Source organism: Alternaria infectoria, assembly GCF_024043175.1.
Source record: "Alternaria infectoria strain BMP 0036 chromosome Unknown scaffold_7, whole genome shotgun sequence".
In the NCBI taxonomy this organism is placed as follows: domain Eukaryota; kingdom Fungi; phylum Ascomycota; class Dothideomycetes; order Pleosporales; family Pleosporaceae; genus Alternaria; species Alternaria infectoria.
Window position 1 is genome coordinate 752,020 of NW_026250696.1, and position 22,326 is coordinate 774,345.

The following is a 22,326-nucleotide window of genomic DNA, read 5'->3' on the forward strand; positions in this document are numbered from 1 at the left end:
AGGCCTGTCCTGAAGCCAGTGCGCTACGGCAACACAACAATAGCCCGTCGGGTTATTCCCAGGATATTCTCACGGAAGTTTCCAGCCAGGGTCGGCAGACAGAAGTTTCTTCTCGCCGGCGGAAGCTTCTCTCTCCCCTGCTATTAAAGGTTGGACAATATTGCAGCGGTGGACATGGCAGCAGTGGTGGGTGAATGGCGAATGTTTTACGATGTGAAACTCGCCCCCGCATGTCCAACCGTCGTTCGCTGGGCCAGGAAAATGTCAGCAAAGGACGCAGCGCGATTGGCGTGCTGCGTGCAGGCCAGGGCGCAAAAGGAGCATCTTCGTGTTTAATGGAGTGCGGTCGTGTGTATGGAGATCTGGAATGCGGTCGCCGGATCGAGCTCATGTCCGCGGCCCTTCTTGGCTGCTATTCGTGGGGTCGCAGCGCCGCTAAGTTTCGATAGTCTGGTTCTGCTGGGAAGGGGCACACGATCGCTCCTTCCGCCGATGTCCAGGGCTGGCTGGACGGGGACTGCGAGGGCAGGTCATGGCGGGATGTGGCTGTTGGGCGTCTTCAGGAGGCGCGTGCGGGTGGGCGACAGAGGGTTTGATTGACGAGTGGCAGATTTGGCCGCTGTCGAGGCTTCAGGCGCCCACTCGGCTGATTGGCTGCTTTATCATTCTACGAGGCATCGAGACTCCAGGCTGGTGGTCGGCTGCGTCCTGTCTAATGCTAGCTGCCACTCTGAAACTCCAACACCTCCTGGTCGGGCCGGCGCACACCACGACGCGCAGTATACCTATCGTCCTGTCCCGTACTTCCTGGGAGTTCTTCCCTCCTGGCCCCGCTGCACTGCACTATTCGATGCAGGCCAACCCACGGCGCATCACCACGATTCTTCCGTCATATCCTCCCAGGTCCCCCATGCTTGCAGTAGTCGCCAGTAGCTTTGTCTAGCCATTCCTAGCCGACCATACTCTACCGGCTTCCCGCGCGCGCACCCATTTCCTCGTCGCGCACTTGCAGCACATATACACGCTCTGCAGCCGCACTCTACTCGAATCACTGCCTTCGGCCTAATATAGCATACTCTAATCAATCATGAAGCAACGCAAGTTCTCCTTCAATCTGGCGCCAGTCGTACGTTCCATCCCCAGTCCTTTGTCTGCAGTCGCATCCCAACAGTAACTCACCGCCAATGTAGAAGATTGCCTCCAAGCCAGACCTCTCCGACAAGCCCGCGCCGGACCCGGCTCCCTCCTCGTCACACAAGAGACACACCTCCAAAGACAGCATATGCGACCAATCGCCCTACATCAACCGCCGCGTTCTCGACGAACATACCGATCTGGAACTGCGCCTAGCATGTCGCGAAATCCTGCAAAACTTCAAGCCGTCCGACCATGGCATGGAGAACACCGACCCCAAGCTCGACTTTGGTGGCCTCGGCCGACGGAAGGAGAGTAAACCACAGGCCACTGAGGTCGCTGTCCGCATGCCCACTGGCGCGCCTCCAGAGCTGGCAGCGACTTCGACGTCATTCATGATGCGCAAACCCAGCACCAAGACGCGCTCACGCACGAAGGCGGACCAGGAGATCAGAGCAAGGACCTACGGAGACATGCCTGCACGCGCGAATAGCAGTCGCAAGCGAGCTGACTTCGGATGGCTTGACGAACGGGACGCAGAGAGGGAGGAGAAGCTGAGGTCATACGGCAAGACTTCTATGGACGTACCGCGATCGAACGTCTTCCACAATGACTCGGACGAAGACGTGACCCTTCCCGTAGCAGTCACATCTACTCTCGCCAACGCCAAGATGTCGTCGTCAGTGCCTACCTCAGCATCTTTACCCTACAGCAGGAGCATGAACCGACTATCCCACCAATCCGATAACCCAGCAGCAGTTGCAGACGCACAAGCCACAGAATGGATGCGTCGAGAGCTGGAGAAGAAGCGGCAGCAAGAAGCATCTGAGGGCCACCGTGGTCGCTCATCGACTTCAGTCCGACCACCCAGTCGTGCTGCCAGTGTCAAGGAAAGCGTTAAAGAATACATCTTCCCAGGCTCTCGCAGTCGGGCTCTGAGCCGTGCGCAGTCCAAAGAGTCTCTTCGTCCAGCAGCCGACAACGACGACCAGGGTCTCTCACGCAGTGGCTCGAATTCAGGATGGCGTAGCTGGGGCATACCCCGCCGCTTGAGTTCAAGAAGCAACAGCAGACCAGGAACCTCGAAAGGAAAACCGGAGGAAGCTCAGCCCAGGAAGTCAGAGTCCAACGGCCTCAACTTGAACAGAGAGCTACCCCCACTACCAGGTCTGGACACATGGAAGGACCACCAAGAATCTCCTCAGGAGGAAATAACAGTATCGATGAAATCTCCCACATCGCCAACCGCCGCAACACACATTGCAAGCATGATGCGCTCGCAAGAACAGCACCAGGAGCGCTCTCCCGCCGCAAAGAAACACAGGAAGAGCGGATCTGATACGTTGGCCATGCAATTCAACGATTCATTCCCTGCCCGGAAGTCGTCTCGCAAACAGGAGACCAAGGCCATCTCACAGCCCACAAGGACCAACCCAGGTAGCCCAACACACCCCGGAAACACGATGACTGGCTGGTCCTCTACTAGTAATCTAGACCAGCGCCTCGAAGTAGGCTCCAGCAACCACACCCGCCAACGAAGCGGAGATAGCAACTCTGCCAGCAACCAGAGTGCCGAGGCATCTACCTTCTCTCGTAAGATGAGTCTGGATACGACGGCCCGGAAGACCCTCTCCAACGAGCCCAAGACCCCAGGCCGGGAAGAGCAAAAGTCCAAACTGAAGAAGATCTTTAGCGGCTGGATGCACAAGAAGGACAAGAAAGAGGACTGGATGCACAAGATGGAGAAAGAGGGTGTCAGGGAAGGTGTTATGGTGCAGGACGGCAGCACGAGCGCGTCACCCGTGGTGCGCTACTAATTTCCCTTCTCCGCCGTCTGGGTCTCAGTCAGGGTCGTACCTTCCGTTTTGGATGGGTCACTTGCCCAATTGGGGTATTTGTATACATGTAATGACGCTCACGCGTAATGTGCAACGACGCAACGCCACTTTTCATTTCTTCTCGGGGTTTTCTTAGGGAGTTGTATATGCGGCTGCGCCGTCATCAGTACGATGCATTTTCTTTTCTTCTTGCATAATGGTGTAGGATTGTGGTAATAGAATGAGATTTCTGGTGTTTTTCACAGTCAGTGCATGATGCCAATGCTTGCAGTGTCAGAATTGCACGACGTCCGCGCCCCATCTTTATTCCAGGCATGAAAAGAGGCCAAGTTGTCGGTTGGCGCTATACACGTGACTGCGCAATGATGTCCACGGGTGTCACGTCAGACTGGATGCTCCTTCCATGACTACAATCTGGACATCTACCCGCGTTCAACAACCACGCAAGCGTCTATCTCCAGCCTCATGTGCGCACTACATCCTACTGGCCGTCAACATGGGTATAGAAGCCGGCGTCACTTCGCCACAGCGACTGACTGCATATCAGCAACGCCCTCACCTTTACCTGACAGTCCCCGCTTTTCCACGTCGATTCGAGGCACACGTAGGTGAGGTGACTGCGTGGTAGCTATGGCAACACTATACAACTGACCGCCTGCCTCATAGCAACATCACACGACTGTAGACGCAGACCGACTGGCGATTGAGTACACAACGAGCTTTCCTGTGGAGGTTCCGACGGTACCTACTCTCGGTTCCGAATGCACCTACCACGATCAAGTGGCCACTGCAAACTACCTAGGTACTTGCTTCGGAATCGGTGACACATCATATACTCCATCCCTGTGCAGCTCCCATTGGATTTGACGACATACCACGACCGACTCTGTGAGAGCTATGCCTCCGACATGATCGTGCAAGGAAGCTAACACCGAGCTGTGCAAGTTCTATTTTTCCCGCCGAGACGTCTATATCATTATGCCGTTCTGAACGATACATCCACAGGGATCTCCAACTCAACTCGTTCGTACACGAAGGCAGGACTCCATCTTCAGTCACAATACTTGCCGACCATGTGCAACGTCATTCACTTCTTCTTCAAATGCCAGCATCTACTAGGTCTACGAAGGTCGCGCTGCAAGGGTACGAAACACAAGATGACGAGAACCAGCATTCGAGCTGCTTGTACTGCCGAATCCTTCCTCACTATATATTTTCAGACCGACTGCAGTCCGTGCGAGCACAAATTGTGGGAGAGCGAGTGGGAGTCAAAGCTAGGGCGGGCGAGAGCATTCTTAATCAAATTAATCGAGAAGCGGATGTATGGAGTGGAGGACATCACTGCTCTAGTCAAGGAGCTTGAAGAGCAGTACTATGTAGCTTCCTGGGATGCACGTAACATGCAGATACCCTCACACGCTTTTAAGAAAAGCGTGGCTCGGGTAAGCATTACCTATCATCAGACGGCTCGCTCGCCCCTGACCCAGGAAGTACGACCGGAAGACGTCGTCGATCCGAAGAAGCACAACAAGGACTGGAGGGAAATGGATGAGAATGATTACGACGGCGACTACATTGCGAGCACCGATCCAATCCACCCTGTCAGTACCGACTACTCGCACCCACTCGATGACGACGATGGAAGCTGGATCTTCAACCACTTTTCACCAGAAGAGATGGAACCCACGGCCGGAGATTTAGACTTCGACCAGAATGGTTGGAGCTGGGAAAGCAACGATCACGTCAACGACAGCGACAGTGAGAAGGGCGGGATGCCTATGATTGCTAAATCTCCAGAAGAGAACACTACGTTACAGATCGACGGTAACGATCTGATCGCATGGGGGCCTGAAGCCTCAGCGTCATCCACGCTTTCGAAAATCAGCATGGATGGTCTCAGTATGGAACAGAAACATGCGAAGGAGCAGAAAGAACTCATGATCGACGCATTCTGGGCAGTCGTCAATGAGTCCACGGAGCCACAACGACAATCAGACTCCGAAATGGAGGATCTGAACTTGATACTTCGCAGCCTCGACATCTCTCAGGATACGCCAACCCCCTCAACCCCTTGCACACCGACCAAGTCGCCTCACATGTGGGTAGATGGTCCTTCGGACGCTCTTCATACTCCACCATCGACACCCACTCGACCTACAACACCACCAAGTCCCAACTCAACACGCACAGTCTACAACAAACAACGCAAGTTTCTCAAAAAGCGACTACAAGAAGATGCTAATAAGAACAAGTACTACAGTGACTTGCTCCTTATTTCGCGGTGGGAGGCGAAAGCGTCCGAAGGACCAGATGGGAGGTTTATTGCTGAACCCCAGATGGTGAGGGCGGGTGGTGGTGGTGGTGGTGGAGTAGGAGGCAACGGGTGGTTTCAATAAGAGTCAAAGGTCGTCAAGGGCCGATGCATTGGGAGCTACGTCTCATTGGTAATTCATACTGAACAGGTCTACAGCCTACATCAGGACAAAACAAGCAGATCAGAAACCTCTAGCGTCAATGTAGGCTTCAGCGTGTCAAAATGTCCCTTGATCCAGGCGCCATAAAGCTCTGAATATTGGTGTGAATGGATGTACCTTTCTTCATTACTCATATACCGGCAGGTCCATTACGCACTGCCATTCATAGCCATGTCTATCAAATCCCACTCATGCGCCGAACGCTATGCATAAATCTCATCGCTGAGCTAAACGCATCAGATCACGTAAAGCGTGTAAAACAGCCCCCAGCATGTGCAAGGTAGCCAGACCCAATCTGCGTACGATCCGATACGTCCCCCACCCTGTCCAGTAACATAGCCCGAGTATAATCAGTGGGAACATGATCGGGCTCACTATAAACAAGAGCAGATAAGCTGGCCCCATGCTGAGGATCGCGAACACGGCATGATACCATTGGTTGACAAATTCCCAGTCGAAGTTGTCGGGAATATCGTCTGGATCGAACAGCGCATGGGGATGACGGCCGTCAGTCATCACGCATACGCTCCGTCGCCTTGCCGATCTAGAGCACCATCAGCAACGTAAATGGCCTAGAAGTCTGCGTTAGCTCAGGATATTCGTTTCTAGACCAATGTAGACTCCAACGTACCCGTTCATTCATGCTGGTGGGTCGACAGGGATCACCACCTGTCGCCACCAGAATCTCCGCTCATGACAGTATTGAAGAAGTTGGCGTCGCCGCCGTAGTTGCCACCTCCGCCATACCCGCCCATGCGGTTCTTGCCCTGGGTCTTGGCATGTTCGACGATGGAGCTCTTCCGGCCGAGATCCTTCGCTAGAGAGACGGAGTTTGTAATGGATGATAGCAGGTTGACTAGTTGCACATCCGATGCTTCTTGCTGGGACTCAAGCGAGAAAGCGGCTGAGTCTGGCGGGCCGAGGATATTCAGGCGGGCGAGCATGGCAGATACACTGCGGAGAATCGAGTGGTCTAGAGGCAGGGGATGTTGCGCGTCTGGCGCGGCGTTGACTGGTAGGGACGGGTCGGAGAGGTACGAAGCTGGGAGCGAGTCGATGTATGCGCGTAGGAGCATGATTCGTCGGCTGAGCATGCGAATGGCGTTCATCTTGGCTGTAAGCGAAGAGAGAACTGTATTAAAGTCAGTATGTCTGTACCAAGTGAGATTCAAGGTCGCTGAACCTACCTTCTTCGTCGTCGGCGTTCAAGATGACCGACTCGTCGATGGGCGCATCCTTTTCTTTCTCCTTCTCCTTCTCCTTTTGCTTTCCTCGTGTATTCCGCTTCCCAGTAACCTCATCGGTTCTTGAGGGCTCCGGCGCTGCACCGGCCACGTTTGCTGTGCCTTCTACTGCAGTAGCGTTGCCACCACCCCGCGCGACGAAATCGACAGAGATCATTTCCGCTTCGCCAGTCTCAATCGAGTATACTAGCTCTCTAAACTTGGTTGACTTCGCCTGTACAGCCCCGTCGATATCCATAGCCTTGTCATTCGGATCGCTCGTTGTGTTGACGGAGAGGGACTCGTAGACGGTGAGAGGCAGCTTTCCGGCCGCAGTCTCTTTGGAGAAAGCATTTTCAGGGTGGAAGAGTACGAGCAGCGGAGACTCGGTGTAGACTTCTGATATGCGCGAATGGATAGGAAGGATGTGGGGTTCTGGGCCGGAGGCGGGACCGAGGGTAAACCAGCCTACAATGTCCAATTGTGGCTCCTTGTGTACGTCCTTGACTACACTCAGGTTAGCTTCATCCAGTTGTGTAAATATAAGGTATAGACGAGAACTTACAGTCTTCGATACGCTTGCTGAACCACTCGTCGTCTAGTACTGTCTCTCCGTCTTGGTTTGGTAGGAGCTTTGCTTGGAAAGCAACCTCCATCGTGATATTCTGACCATCTTGCGCGCCTAGTATGGCTCCGACTACTGGTCCTGTCTGCTGTCGTAGTGTGTGCCGTGTTACGCAGTCTGTTATTGTGAGGAGTACCAGCGGGTGAAGTTGTACTGTCGGACTTGCGTCAGAGGCGCGGGTGGTCGAAACGAGTGGATTTCCTGATGATTCGGCCATATTTGCTGCAGTGTAGTTCGGTGTCGCGTTCAGGATATTCACGATGGTCGAGATAGTGGTAGGAGGTCGGAGTGGTGTTCGAGCAGCAAGGCAATTGCAATGATATGGTCTTGGTGGGGAGCTTGCTTAGGCTGCAGCTGCCACAATTCGTGGGGTTGTGCCAAGGCGCTACCCGTTCAGCGCTAGTGTCAACGCGACTCCAGCGCGACGCGCTTTCCACGGGAAAGATCCGTCATTACCTAGGTATCCAGCTTTCACTACACTCCTCTTTCTTAGACTTCAGAATCAAGGATCACGAACCGGAGCGAGCGTTTATCATCGGAGTACGATTATGGCATTATCATTCATGGTCAGGCCTAGCCTCCAGATCTTTGCGTCAATCGCCAAATACACTCCATAACTCCAAATCCAACCCAACCCAAAAGCGAATGGTATCTTAGTCTTGCTCCAGACTTTCAAAACGCCTGACCGCGGTCGCCGCCTTTCGGACGATCTCTCTATGTCGTTTCTATCATGTCGTTATGAATGCCACACAATTCAATGTACATATTAGTGGTTTCCTGGGCCGTTCGCTTCTTTACATCTCCACGAGGACTTTGAGAACAAGCTTGCCGTCTTTGTCGACCGTCTTGCCCGCGAGCTCGAAAGCTTCCTTTGTCGACGTCAACCCATGGAACCTGTGAGTGATCATGTTGTCAAGACTCGGAAGTACACCGGCAGACAAGATCTTGATACCAGTGGGGTAGGTGTTGGCATAGCGGAAGATGCCAATGATGTCGACCTCTTTCAGATGAGATGCTGACATGGGTAGTGTCTGAACTGGCGTACCCATTCCGACCATGATGAGCTTGCCGCCAGGCCTTGTCGCCTACGAGAAATTAGGATTAGGTTTGCGATTTTTTCCTGGAGAGACTTACGTATAGTCCAGCTTGCATGCAGATTTCCTTTCCAGTGCAGTCAAAGGTGACATCAGCACCTTCAAAGTCTGGCTCGTTCTGGGATGCAATCTGCATAACATCGGCAGCCAACTCCTTGGCTACGGCGAACTTCTCAGCAGTTTCGTTGCCATGTTTCTGTGGGGTCACGATATAGCCCTTGTGGGCGAAGCCGTTCGCCAAGGCGTAGTTGATTCGCCCATAGTCGATGTCTGCGATGACAACGGTTGTGGCGCCAGACACCTTGGCCATCGCAGCTGTCAGAAGGCCGACTGTGCCTGCACCAAAAACAATGGCCGTGTCACCTTGCTCGATCTGGGCTCTTCTTGTTGCATGGATCGCAACAGAAAGAGGCTCCAGAAGCGCAGCCGATTCCATGGAGACGTGCGAAGGTAGTCTGATTTAAGTTGTCAGCTAAGTTCGGGTTCGGGTCGATCATGCACGACATACTTGTGGCACCATTTCGCGGGATGGTTGATGCGTTCCTGAAGCGTCCCCTGGAAGTGAGGCACAGACTTGGCGCTACTCCGAAACCTCATCTTCGGGCAGAGATTGTAGCGTCCCCGTTGGCATGACCTGCAGTTGTCGCACGGCACACCTACCTCCAGAGCAACACGATCGCCAATCTGGTAGCCGGTAACACTCTCGCCGATGGCAACCACAACCCCAGCAGACTCATGGCCTAGTGACAACGGCTCGCAAGCCTGCAGATCACCGTTGCAGAACTTGCTGTAGTAGGAACAATCGCTTCCGCACAGTCCAGTGGCCTTGATAGCGATCTGGAGTTCATTGGCGGCGGGATCCGTAATGGTACGAGTTTCCTAATTGGATTCGTTAGCTTCACGTTTAGATGCTCAATATACACCAAAACCCCCACGAGTAGTGGGTAGACGTGGGATGTGTAACGAAATTGGAAGGCATACGAGCCGCAAATCCCTTGGCCCATGTAAGACCGAAGCTACGACAGTCGAGGACTTGGAGTAGTGCCTCGTTGGGATTGGATAGATATCTGCGAGAGCTGAGGGAGCCATTACGAGAAAATTTTGGTAGTATGGGGGATGGTGGCAATGGAGCGGGAAGAAGTGAGGAAGAGATAGCTAACAGAAGCCCACCCCACGGGAGCGTGGAGGCTGATATAGTTGTTGAGAAGGCCCATTTCGATCAACGGTGGCCTGGCACAAGCTGGGCTTGCCTCAGGTTGGTGCATCGGCGAGATAATGGCATCGCATGAGGGAAGATTCAAAGGTTCCACGTCATTTGCTAGGCGTATCAAACTGGCGGGACGAGCATGGATAGGGATGCGCGACCAGAGCTACTTGGTACGGTAGGCCTCGCGTAGTCTTTTCTTTATCCCGTTACTCTGTGTGTATATATGAGGCTAGATCTTCTTGTGGGTACACGACCGGGAGCTCTTGTTATTCGCCCAGCGAGCTAGTATCTGGGGACTCAAGCATTGTTAGACTCGTTTTGCCGGATCAACACCGTATAGCTCCGGGACGTGCACACGCAAGATGCGATATAGGAGCAATGTCATAACGCAGTGTGTATCTTGAACACGTCTTGTCTTGTGTAGTGGCCGTCTATCAGAAACCCGCCGGCGTTGTGAAACAGCGATAAGGCACACTGCACGGCTGTGGAGCCCGCTGCCAAAGGTTGTGTTGGGATTTACGGCAGCGAACCTGTCGGTTGTAGTGGCCCTGCAGAACCACAGATCCCTGAGCAGGACGCGCGAAACATCAGCCTGATATGCAGGCTGTCCTGTCTCGGCGTTAGCATGTCGTTACCGCTAAGCCAAAGCTCAAACCATAAGTCGTCCTCTGCCCCCGGTGCATCATCAATCTTGGATTCTTAGGGCCTGCATACCGACGGGAAAATTCGACCGCTGACTGGCTAGCGTATCTGGCTGATATTCCAGAAGACTTCCCGAAGGCACTTTTGCAATATAAAATCCCGGATATATTGCCCATGTGCAAACGGCTCACGCCCAACGGTGCGCCTCCAGCCTGGACTACTCTGGGGAGCATGGAATCAGTCCCGTAGTGCGGCCCCTTAGCGGGATCCTCCTGGGGCAACTGTGGTGTGTGTGGTAGCAGACCCGTTGGCTGAATGTCGGTTGGAGGGTGGGCATGGGTCATGGTTTGGCTACCGAGCAGCCCATTGACGAAATTCGTCCTACGCGCGACCGAACTGCCGGGACAAGAAAGTACAAGGGCCTCTTATCGGAGCGACCTCAACGCCAACTGCACGAACGACTGGCCCAAGGGATAGCTAATAGTCAACAGCTGCACCTTTGACCGAGGTGTGGCCACCAAGAAGCCATGGAAATTGACATGTGCCAGCATCTGCATGACAATGGCGAAGAAGCACCGGTAGCGCGCTGCAATGCCGTCCCAGATCTACCATCTCGACCGAGAAATGAGGTCGAGTGTCGGTCGTGAAGGATTCAGAGGAACAACGGTGATCGCGGGTACATGGCAGGCCCAGCACTTGACAGGGAAGCGGCCACGAGCAAGATGAGATGTCGTTACTAAGCCGACCCGCAACAAGCGTTTACGTATCTCTCCGACCGCCCGACCTGCTCTCCCATTCGACAACCACTGTCGTCTGGCACGCTGCCGAGCAAACTGCAGCAGCGGGACGGCAAAACAAACGTTGGCGACCACTCATTCTCTGTTCCATCAAACGTTGCACGGCAGAGCACCATGGTGGATCCGAGCATGCCCAGTTGTGTTGAGATTAACTTCTTTGCACACCAGGATGCGCCTAGGACTCGACTAACGAATATACCTAATGTACCTATCCAGCCAGTGCGCTCCCAGCTCCGGCGCAACGAGCTACGAGATGCAATAGAATAATGGCCCTACTGATAAGCAAGGTACTTCTCGTTCGCACTGCACATGCGTCTACCTCAAGGCCCCAGGTATATTCAACGCTACTATAGACCCTGTCCATGAACGTAAAAGAACACCGGGATGTCGCTCCACCAAGCGACCGACTCCACGACCCTCATGCATGGCCCTCTGAAAGCAGTAGGCGGTGAGCGAAGACCATCATACCCAGTTTGAGAGTTTCCTGTAACCCTTTGTCAACCTGAGCACGTTTTCGCGATCTACATCGAATATATGTCAAGCGCTTGCACGACGGTGCCGCGGCGGTGAGCAATTTCACCTTACTCGCTTTCCGCAAAGCTGCCTACGCCACAGCATCCAACCACCATGACCCCGGGCTTAAGGATACGTATTCCTCAGACAGGCGGTCTGTCGGATGTAGAGGTACCGTTTCCCCTATCGCACCACCCCGCCCAGAACAAGCTGCGGAGTGTGCGGAAGCCCCTCTCCGTATCGACATGTTGTCGCAAAAAAAGCATTGCATGTCGCAACCTACTCAAGACCACGAGGTTGCCACAATGCACAACGCCGCTTCCTGACTGGCTGTATTACGCAGTGGGTACCAGAACTCTGGATTGCGCACGGACGGAGGGGACCTGCATCCGCCATAATCTCCAAACAGTTTACCAGGAAAGTCTCGAGCACTCCGTCACCAAGGTATCTTCTTGCCCATGAACTTCGCGTGGAAGAATGTCATGAAGCGCTAATCCGCAGACTTGAGTCAAGGCGGGACAAGAGTCCAGAGGAACAACCCGGTGCCAAAATTCCAAGGCGGCGTATCTACTACTACTTTTGCCGGTACTTTTATGGTTAGAACCTCCGGAGATACCGAGATACCACCACACATCTCACGCTTCACTTTTGAGCTACAGGTACTTGACAATTGCCGTTGATCGTAAGCGAAGCGGAACTATGTGAAATGAAGAGGAAGAGCTGAGTCGGTGGTGTGCTGATGGCCCGCAGGTACCTGTGTATCAGGCAAGAGATGCAGATCATGTGTCCACACAACGTGCCGCCGCGGCATCCTTTGTAGTCGATGATGAGTATCGGCGTCAAGACGTGTCTCAACGAGACAACGCATCTGTACGCTGACGCACACCTGCGTTTACCGATCAAGTGCCGTCTCTAGCAACCGTCAAATTTGTATCAAGGTCCGCTATCTTGGACAAGCTATAGTCAAGACTCAACGGTCAGCTTTGACTCCACATCGGAGAAGTGCAAAGGATTCCGCGTGCTTGTCTAGCGCAATGCGATATCGCTGCGTGGACAAGGAAGCCATGAGGCACATGTCAGGCCACCAGCACGGATAGAGCCGCAATCTCCATCGCCTGTCAGTTCGTACCCGGTAAACTATGATATGCCGTTCTCGGTCGACGGGCAGGACAAAGTAATCAGGCATGCGTACACCGCTCGCTGGGCAGCATGGTGAGATTTTGGGTACTCCAAGCTAGACGAACTTACTCAAGAGACGGGTCAATTATTATCCCAAGACCTTCAACATTCCGTCTCTCTAAACCCCTTCCTACAGGCTACTCTCCCGCTTCTTCTTCACCACCAACCCCTCCGCCTCAAGCCATTGGCGGATAATAGCATTCGTCTCCTCTGGCTTCTGGATCAACGCCCAATGCGCAGCCTCCACTTCTCCTTTCGTAAGCTTAGGAATGAAATTGTCCATGCTCTTTGCCATTGCGGGCTTCAGCACGCCGTCATGCGTGGCTTGGATGAAGAGGACGGGCTGACTGATTATTTTCTTGTCGAGCAGCGCTTGGTCTTCTTCCCAGTTCGTGCGGCGTTGGCGATACCAGTTCACTGGGTTGAGGGATTAGTGGTTGAGCTTGAAGTGGTGTGTAGATATGGTGGATGAGTGATAGGTTGGGGAGAGAGGACTCACATGTGGGGTGGATCCCGTGGTTGAGATACTGCTTGACGTAGTAGTCTAGGTACTGATTCGCTGTTAGTACACCATCGCTTGTTGGCAAATCCTTCAGCTGTCTTTCTGAAACAAGATGATGCAATGGATCGATCTCGACATGTCCTTCGCGCGGGACGATCTTGATGTCGAGCCGAGTCGATCTTTTGGAACCCTTTCCCGCCTCATGCATGATATGTCGGAAGTGGTAATGCCTTTGTCGAGCGACGCAACCACCCCATAGCATCCCCTCAAAAGGTAACACATTGGTCTCTCACGGCAATCATCCACTCTTCTTTCCCTTCGATCCCGCACTCGACACGCGTTCCAGCATAAGAGATCATCACGTACCTTTCCATTCAGAATCTTGCTCTCACCGATCTTTGGCAAGTTTTCGACCAGTATCCCCTTCTCGGGAACAAACGTGACCTCGCCGTTTGGTCCCTTGGCCCCATACATGCCACTCAGAAATTGTCTGATCGACTGCTCATCGTTGACGCTCTTTTCCACTTCGCCCGAAGCGAGATGAATCTGGTAAGCGAATTGGGGTAATGGGCCTTTGACCAGATCTTCGGTGGAGAAGTACTTGTCGGAAGGAGCAGTGTATGGTGTGCAAATTGAAAAGACGTGTGTAATGAGCTTGGGGTACCTGTTGGGGTAGTGAGTTGGTACCGTATATGGTAGTCAAGATGCCCGGGACTTACCATTGAGCAGCCCGCCAGACGACAAAACCTCCCCTAAGCGAGGCGTCAGTGGATGAACGTCTCAGTGCATCCGCACAGTAGACACATACCAGTCATGACCACCAAGAATGATCTGCGGCGCATTGACTTCTTTAGCCAGTGCAGCAATGTCATCTGATGCTCTCTTGAGTCCATACAGCTTGATGGAGTTTGGCGGAACTTTGGGAGCATCCTGAACATCTCAGTTTCGGTATAGTACGCCGAGTCGCAAGACCTCTGGATTTGCCTTACCGTGCCACCATATCCCATCATGTCCGGCGCAACAACCCGCATCCCCATGTCGACTAAGAAAGGGATCTGATACCTCCATCCCAACGATAGATCGGGCCAACCATGAATCTTCCAAAACAGTTAGTACAATCATGTTGCTTCACTCCAAAGTACCCTTTTCAACAGAAGAAGGTGCGGAATTTGCCGGCATCGCATAACAGCCGTCAAACACCACTCACCAGAAATACGGTATGCGTATACTCGCCAGACTTTGGTACCGCATATAGGTAATGGTATGTTTGTCCATTAAGCTTCGCAGTCTTGTGTTCGACACGAGGGTCCGACACAGGGTCAATTGGTTGGACAGGCATGACGTGATGTCTGTGCGACGAAGGGTAAAAGGGAATATATTGCGACGAGGGTGGTTGGAATTTCGGGTTATAGCAGCGATAGTCAGGATAGCCTTGTGTGTCGATGGCGGTGAGCAAGCGAGTCGTTCTTGACGACGAAGCTGTAGATTCATGATGATGGTTGCTAGATTCGGGTATGCCGAGGTACCCCAATTGTGGGGTATGTAATCATCTCAGTCCTGACATCACTTTCATGATTCTCGTCGTTTACACAACGCGTAGGTCCTGCACATGAAGCGCAAAGTCAGTGTTCCTTGTGTTGAAGATAGTGTTGCATGTATATTACTATAGTATGCTCGGAGATGGGCGGTTCTAGGATAATCCCACGCGCCGTGGGGTCCAATCTATCAACCCGAGTTCTAGGTAAGTCGTTGTGCATGCAGAATGAGGCGAGAACAACCGCAAGCGAGTACTGTAAGCTGCTGTTTGCCGGCGTCCGTGCCGGAATGGTATATGCAGAAAAATGTGCGTGACCCAGATTTTCGGAAGGAGTACAGTGCTGCCCGGAGCGCATACATAAGCTATACCCTGGACGTATACTCGACGGATAATGCAGCACTTGTGACATGGCAGGAGCCGTGACACGATTGACCATATTTTGATTAATTTACGAAGCTTTGTGACTATCGCAGCTAGGACTTTGATGATGCTACGGTCGCATATCCAAGGTGGAAGAACCAAACCCCGTAAGTCAGGGCGGCCGGTTGGCAGAAGTTGCGACAGGACCAAGGGCGATATTGCGAACAACTTCAATCGAGACACGCCAACAGCGATCTATCGGGCCGGTCCTGGGTAAAGGCAAGAAGGTATGGGCTTCCGGGTGATGCTCAATAGATGACGGTGTCCTCGGCGGCTTCTTCGACAACATCCTCTCCGTTCTCGTCGTCATCTTCCTTCATGGTTGTGTCAGCTACGGTCTCGTGAGTTGCACCGTGGCTATTCTGTATGTCCTCAGTGGCGCGCTCGACTTTTGCATTGGTGTCAGGGGTATCGGGCTGGTGGTCCTTCATGTCCAGGTCCTTGGGGGAGATGGCGCTACCATTAGTCTCGCCATTGGTGGTGGTTGTCTCTTGAGGTGCATGTGCATCATGGTTCTTACCGGTTTCTGCACCCTCTGCATCACCCTTTGTTTCCTCGGATGCACGCCGTCTCCGCAGATTATCCGGTTGTTCGCGAGCCTCGTACTCTTCTATCTCGCGTTTGACGGTTTCTTCGGCTTCGGCTATTTGGTCACGTATGCGGTCTTCTTCGTCGGGACTAGTTTCCCAGGGTTTGTAGTACTGAGAAAACGATCAGCTGTGGACCAGGATGATCAGATCGAAGGCGACGTACGAGGTGTGGCTCTGACTTGGTCTGGAGGAAGTGCGCCATGGCGAGTAGATTTGCGTGACGTGCCCGCATCTATGAATTGTAAGCACCCAGCCAAATCGTCAGGTGTAAGCCGTCAAGACATACCATATCTCTCTCGAGAAGCTTGTGCTCCTTCCATCGTTGCTCTTTGCGCCTGGCTGCACGCTCTGCCTTCCTCTGTTCGCTCTCCTGGTCGTCCTGTTTGCGCTGAGCTAGCTGTCGCTTCTCGATCTCGGCGCGACGTTTCTGTCCTGTAGTAGCAGAGTTCTGTGAGAGTGCACCCAAGGCGGCGCCGAATAATCTGCGCTCTCGTCCTCTCTCGCGTCGCACAGGGGCGGGCTTGTCGTCTTTTGTATCTTTGGTGGTAGAATCACGTCTTTCTTGGGTTGCAGTGTCATTCTCGAGTCGCGGTCGCTTCGAAGCGTCTTCTGATAGTGATTCTTGTCGTCTCTTGTGGCCGTTTACTGGGGGTGAGGCTGGCAGTGATAGTTCATCCGGGAGGACTACAGCGGATGAAATGGGTCCGTCCATGACAGTATCGCGCGCAGTATATGGGGGTTCTGGATGTTTCTAATATGTGCTTAGCAGTATCAGATAAGCACGCGTGGGTGTCATTGGTATAGGTGGCCCAGGGATCTCGCGATGGAAGCTTCGTGCACGGAGCATGGGTTCAGTTCACGCTAGCAGCGGACCACCGAAGCTGACTTTCACGACCGACTTTCTGTCTCACTGTCACGCGCCACCGCCATACCAACGCCCCCGTCACGACGAGACACCACGCTCTATTAAACCTGCGATACTGAACACGTCCATATTCGTCACCCCCTTCATCACCTTCCGCCATGTCTCGCCATCATCCGTAAGTACCCTCCCACCTCAAAAAGTCGCGCATACTAACACCTGTCGCAGCGATCTCGTCATGTGCCGCAAGCAGTCTGGCATCTCCATCGGCCGCCTCTGCGACAAGTGCGACGGCAAATGCCCCGTATGCGATTCCTACGTGCGCCCGACCACCCTCGCCCGCATCTGCGACGAATGCTCCTTCGGCAACTACCAGAACAAGTGCGTCGTATGCGGTGGCGAGGGCATCTCAGACGCCTTCTACTGCTTCGAGTGTACGCGCCTGGAGAAGGACCGGGATGGATGTCCGAAGATTATAAACCTGGGTAGTAGTAGGACGGATCTGTTCTACCAGAAGAAGAATTTCAGGAATCATTGAGGTGGCTTGGACTGCTGCTCTACGCGCTGTCAAGCGCGCCTGCGTTATAGGAGAATCTATAGGAAGATCTGGACCTCGGCTACATGGAAGAGTGTATACGGAATAGCATGGAATGGAAGCATGGAGTTTGGGCGTCGCGGCAGCATCCTCAAGCGCCGCGATGTAGACAAAATGGGTTACGGCGTTCAAAGATACCTCAACGATCTAACAATGGTACTTCTGCCACTTTCTTCATCTAGCGACGTTGCTGACAAGTCTGCAAGATCGAATTCTTCTCTGTCTCTGGGCATACTGGCCTTTTGTGTTTGTTCATCAGGCGGCTTTTGCTGCAAAATATAACTTACTATCCGCCTTCTTACTGCGTCTCTGGTCACTCGCTCGCACCCGTATGTGATGAGCCAATCCAGCCAACCTCGGTGTCTCCACTATCCTCGGCGGCGCTTTCCCCTGTTCGACTTCGGTTAAAAAAAAAAGTCGGCATGTCAAAAAGAGCAAAAACATACAACAGCGGGGATTCGCTAGTGGTCACCCACCTAACTACTAATCCGCCGGTACAATGCTTGTATATGGCTGAGCGGACGGGAAGCCTAATTCTCATTGTCCTATGGTCGTATGTGAAGGAGTGGGCAGTTAGTTGGGATGTATACTCAATGCAAGCTCGAACACGGAAGACTTGACGTGCAAGCCCCATACACTGAATCGAACCAGCCAGGCTTCTCTTTCATCACGCATCCTCTTGCAGTAGTCTGAGTGAGGGGATAGCCTCAAATGCGCAAGATCAAACCAACGTCGCTCTCGCTTGGCTCACAACACCGTTCCGACCCACGCTTGTTACAACGTGATAGCTGACAGCTTGGCTAGTCGGCCTATTACAGAAGCCTCTATTGCCATGACAAGAGAGATTGTACATGGTCTGGTATTCTGACTGCCAATCCGTCGTGTTAATGCCCAGCCATGCTGAACGACTTTCGAGCACACTTTGGAAGGAGCGAAGCCCGTCACTGCCTTGACAGCGGGTTCCGTTATGCGGAAGGGGCTGGCCCGAGGATAAGCCCTGTAGAGACGTCACCACCCGCAAGGAAGCAAGGTACGACAACGGCAGTGCAGCTAAGCTGGAGGTATCCAAGGCCGATAGTTCATGCAAAACCATTTTGCTTTTCCGGAATAATTGAGCGCAGGGCTCTGCTTCGGTTCCGCTATCCTGGGTCCGGCGAGAGCGACGTCGAGAACCATCCCGAGGTCCAGAACGTCCGGCTTCATGGTGTTGAAGAATGAGGTCCGCTTAGGTTTGCTATTTCCTGCGCTATACCGTCTGACCATATCGCGCAGTAGAAAACGGTAGTGCATACACTAGAGCGTGCGGGGATGCAACTAGAGGGATGTGTGGCGTAAATGTCTAAGAGGGGAAAGATAGGATAGGGAGTGGGCGACGGTCTCGCTGCCCGAGGAAGACGGGCAAGGCATGGAAATGAGAAGGGTCGGTACGCTATCGACCCGACCCTTCTTTAGTCTCGCCACGCCTGTGACGTTTGTTCTCACTGCAAAGCTACACAACTCACGCATTTTACGGCCGCGAAGCGATGACAAGTGCCTGAGTACCTCGATACACGTCTACTGAACCCATCGAAACACCGCCAGTCGATGCGCAAATACATCCATGCACAAGTTCAACCCGGTCATCACAGTTGAAGACGAAATGTCCGTACCAATAAAAGCAATCACGGAGCAGTGACCCACAGTTGTCGCCAAGAACTCCAGATCTCGGCCATACCTACCCCGTGGAGTTGTTATGATCCAAGAAAACATGGAGCCCAAGCAGCAGCATATCAAAACTTGGATATAGCCGAGCAGTCGTGGTCAGAGGGGTAGAGTCAGCTCTAGATGGGCGTCTACACTCCTGGACCTTGGTGAACGATGTCACTAATGGTGTCTTTGGCACTGTATCGTCAGTGGCTCAACACACGCGTTTTAAGCGCGATAACACACGAGCTTGGAGCGAGATGCTGTTGATCCTACGCTAGTTCCCCCAGCCTCATGTACCTACCTTGGTACCTTTCCCTAAGTCCCTTTTGCTTTTGCCCGGAGCGTACTTTCCCTAGTTGTCCCGCAAACCTGCAGCCGCAGGCCAGGAAAGTAACAGTACCCACCCAGATTAGGCGTAGGATCAAGATCAAGCGCCGGAGGATATCCAGAAACAGTAAGTGCACGTGATATTAGCAGCTGTCACGTCCGAATATGAGTGTTGCCACAGGAGGTCTTGGTAGAAGTGGCTTCGAGTGACAGCGGATTTGCCGCTATGTTTGCGCTGATCGTCAACAGACCTGGGTTAGTTCCTTCTCTCAAGCAGACTACTGCAGATAGTGAGCTGTTCACGTAGGGGAGTTTGGTATCACAACTCCAGACCGTCACCCTAAGGTTCGCTTCGAACTGTGGCGTACTCTCTTATCATCGAGGACACCATAATCATGCGATGGGCGAAGTGACATCTTGGAACGAGGCTTGCGCTTGAGACTCACGATGACCTCAACCACCATCAGTGCCAAGTTTCGTACGATTTACCGAGGGGCTTCTTGCATCCAGACGAGCTGGAGTGAGTTCAGCTATGCTTGGTGTAGTCTGGGCAGACATGATCTCGATCGGAGGAAGCGACAATCCGTCAGAGCAGAAGATAGAGGGTGCGCTTCACCTGAGCAAGCTGGAGTGTCTATATAAGACCTAACACCCTTCGCCCATAGCCATCATCATCATCATCAGAACACCTCACAGCATCACAACTATTGAGCACCCTTCTTCTCATCATCCCATCATCTTTTACAACCCAAACCTCCTCTTCATCCCAACACCAAGATGAAGCCCTCCACCATCCTTTCCGTCTTCACTGTGGTAGCCACTGTTTCAGCGGTGCCTACCATGGAACTTGAACCGAGAGCAGCTCCAACATGCCCTGCTGGAAGCTTCAAGCAGATCTGCCTGCCCGGCGGACTGTTCAACATCATCAACACGCTTCTGGGCAATATCCTCGGCACTGTTCAGATTTTCGGTACCCCTTGCGGCGGCACGATCAAGTGCTGCACTACTTCCTCTGGAATCGGTTCCAAGATCAAGGTCAGCGGACTCAAATGTGTCGCTCCTACTACACCAACCACCCCGACCATTCCACCCGTGGTGTCTGCACTTCCACCTGTCATTCCACCCGTGGTTTCTGCTATCCCGCCTGTGGTGTCTGCCATTCCCCCAGTCATCTCTGGCGTGGTTTCCGCTATTCCACCAGTCGTCTCCGGCGTCCTCTCTGTCGTCCCACCCGTGGTTTCCATCGTAGCACCCGTGGTCTCCGGTGTGGCTTCAGTCGTAGCGCCTGTGGTTTCCGGCGTGGCATCTGTCGTTCTACCAGTGGCAACACCCATCCTTGAACCAGTACTCTCCGCCGTGGTACCAGTCGCGACACCCATCCTCTCCGTCGTAGTTCCAGTCGCGACACCCATCCTGAACCCAGTACTCTCTGTCGTAGTGCCAGCGGCAACACCCATTCTGAACCCAGTACTCTCCGTTGCTGCACCAGCCGCAACTCCCATCCTGAACCCAGTACTCTCGATCGTTGCACCAGTCGCAACACCCATCGTTCAACTTCCGGGCATTGGACTATAGTTGCGATTCTGGAAGAAAGCAACTTCACAAACGCAGATGTTAGACTGCAAGACTCGATATTTGTACCGCTTTGGATTTCTTACTACACTCATTTCAGGACTATCATGGACTCGGTTCGGGGGGGTTTGCTTTCTACAGCGATGTCTACACTCCTTTTGTCTCACTCATGTACTTGGAATAGTGATATAGTATGAATAAAAAAGCGATTAGCGATCAAGCAAAACCCTGGAAGTCTGTATTCCGGTGCGAAAAGAATAGAAGCTTCGTTGGGAAGGCACACGCAGCTGCAATCCATTGCCCAGTCAACTCACTCAACCACCCTCCCAAATCCCTCCTTCTCCCTCATACCCCTCCCCTTCGCCTCGATCTTATCATTCTTGACTATACCTCCCACCTTCTCCACCACCTTCCCCAAGAGAGAATCTGGCTCCGGTCCGCTCATCTCCCCCGTCTTATTCCCATACCCTGCGCCGCCTGTAGATCCGCTGCCCATGGCTGTCCCGTTGGAATAAGGCGCTGTGTCGGAGTGGCTGCCGAATCGGAATTCAGAGGTGTCGGTGTCGGGAGTGGACGAGGAGCGTTTGTTTCCTGGGTAGATGTTAGGAATGTTGGGCGTGTGTGTGGGAGAGCGTTTGCTGGGGGACGATGAGAAGAGGGAAGGGGAGGGTGGAATTACCAAATCCTGCGCCACCTGTTATACCTGAGCCGTGTTTTTCGTGGGGGTTATGGTATGGGGTGTGAGAGTCTACGAGACCGAGACGTGTGGTGCTGTGTTGGTCTTGGAGGTCTTCTGCGGTGTAGTCTGGGGCTGTGCGGTTTCCGTAACCTGCCATGTTTGCTTGCGATTATGTGATAACTTTGGGTGTTTGGGTGTATGTTCAGGTTGATATCACTCGATATCGGAAAGTATGGACGGTAGGTAGTAGATAGTCTTATGTTACCACGAATACGCGGAGATCCATCGTGGACTATATATCGTTCATGCATGCACCCTTCCTTTACTATCTGCCGTGTGCTAGCCCGAGCATAACTGGCATGTGTTAAGGAGTCAAAAAGCCTTATGAGGTCACCTTGCTGGGGGAGGCGTAGATCATGCGATCAGAAGCTCTATAAGAGGGTGGAAGACCCGGCCAAGGTGTGCTTGGTATTCCTTGTAGTACGCTAAGTTCCGCTTATGTGGGTCGGAGGAGATAGTGGCTAAACTGAATCCTACGTGCAGCTGTCGATGCTATGCAAGTTTGCGATACCGGGGTTGCTTTTGATAGGCCCTTGCATACTTTTGGGTCGAACGAGCCGTCGGGTTCAACTTCACGATGGTTCCTTTTTCACGCCTTGAATGCGTGATCAGGACTTGTAGGTCGGCACTGATTGGATCGATTTGTTGTAAAGATTGAGGCCAGAGATAAAGCTGACATCCCGAAATGGTGGTCGTCGCCGCTGATCCATGATAGCGATAAGAGTCCCGCTAGGTGCTGTTCCGTCACTGGCTACTCCGTGTCTGCCAAG

At 53.0% G+C, this 22,326-nt stretch overlaps 8 protein-coding genes across 8 annotated transcripts; 3 read left to right on the top strand and 5 right to left on the bottom strand.

Annotated features, from left to right (window-relative positions):
• Positions 1-1,087: 1,087 nt before the first annotated feature.
• On the top strand, positions 1,088-2,951 carry J4E92_005122 (uncharacterized protein; the record flags this gene model as incomplete). Its single annotated transcript, XM_051496506.1, has 2 exons — positions 1,088-1,126; positions 1,191-2,951. 2 exons carry the CDS (start codon positions 1,088-1,090, stop codon positions 2,949-2,951), a joined length of 1,800 nt encoding a protein of 599 aa, XP_051353226.1.
• Positions 2,952-4,045: 1,094 nt separating this feature from the next.
• J4E92_005123 (uncharacterized protein) lies at positions 4,046-5,368 on the top strand (the record flags this gene model as incomplete). The annotated part of the gene is made up of 1 exon (XM_051496507.1): positions 4,046-5,368. One exon carries the CDS (start codon positions 4,046-4,048, stop codon positions 5,366-5,368), a length of 1,323 nt encoding a protein of 440 aa, XP_051353227.1.
• A 740-nt stretch (positions 5,369-6,108) lies between these two features.
• J4E92_005124 (uncharacterized protein) lies at positions 6,109-7,511 on the bottom strand (the record flags this gene model as incomplete). Its single annotated transcript, XM_051496508.1, has 3 exons — positions 6,109-6,578; positions 6,634-7,176; positions 7,235-7,511. The coding sequence occupies 3 exons, from the start codon at positions 7,509-7,511 to the stop codon at positions 6,109-6,111; spliced, it is 1,290 nt and encodes a 429-aa protein (XP_051353228.1).
• A 577-nt stretch (positions 7,512-8,088) lies between these two features.
• J4E92_005125 (uncharacterized protein) lies at positions 8,089-9,477 on the bottom strand (the record flags this gene model as incomplete). The annotated part of the gene is made up of 4 exons (XM_051496509.1): positions 8,089-8,379; positions 8,429-8,843; positions 8,897-9,267; positions 9,370-9,477. The coding sequence occupies 4 exons, from the start codon at positions 9,475-9,477 to the stop codon at positions 8,089-8,091; spliced, it is 1,185 nt and encodes a 394-aa protein (XP_051353229.1).
• A 3,379-nt stretch (positions 9,478-12,856) lies between these two features.
• J4E92_005126 (uncharacterized protein) lies at positions 12,857-14,567 on the bottom strand (the record flags this gene model as incomplete). Its single annotated transcript, XM_051496510.1, has 7 exons — positions 12,857-13,143; positions 13,226-13,277; positions 13,595-13,892; positions 13,948-13,980; positions 14,037-14,158; positions 14,218-14,325; positions 14,436-14,567. The coding sequence occupies 7 exons, from the start codon at positions 14,565-14,567 to the stop codon at positions 12,857-12,859; spliced, it is 1,032 nt and encodes a 343-aa protein (XP_051353230.1).
• An 866-nt stretch (positions 14,568-15,433) lies between these two features.
• On the bottom strand, positions 15,434-16,487 carry J4E92_005127 (uncharacterized protein; the record flags this gene model as incomplete). The annotated part of the gene is made up of 3 exons (XM_051496511.1): positions 15,434-15,886; positions 15,939-16,007; positions 16,062-16,487. The coding sequence occupies 3 exons, from the start codon at positions 16,485-16,487 to the stop codon at positions 15,434-15,436; spliced, it is 948 nt and encodes a 315-aa protein (XP_051353231.1).
• Positions 16,488-16,798: 311 nt separating this feature from the next.
• On the top strand, positions 16,799-17,175 carry J4E92_005128 (uncharacterized protein; the record flags this gene model as incomplete). Its single annotated transcript, XM_051496512.1, has 2 exons — positions 16,799-16,815; positions 16,866-17,175. 2 exons carry the CDS (start codon positions 16,799-16,801, stop codon positions 17,173-17,175), a joined length of 327 nt encoding a protein of 108 aa, XP_051353232.1.
• A 3,952-nt stretch (positions 17,176-21,127) lies between these two features.
• Positions 21,128-21,653, bottom strand: J4E92_005129 (uncharacterized protein; the record flags this gene model as incomplete). The annotated part of the gene is made up of 2 exons (XM_051496513.1): positions 21,128-21,408; positions 21,497-21,653. 2 exons carry the CDS (start codon positions 21,651-21,653, stop codon positions 21,128-21,130), a joined length of 438 nt encoding a protein of 145 aa, XP_051353233.1.
• Between the last annotated feature and the right edge of the window lie 673 nt (positions 21,654-22,326).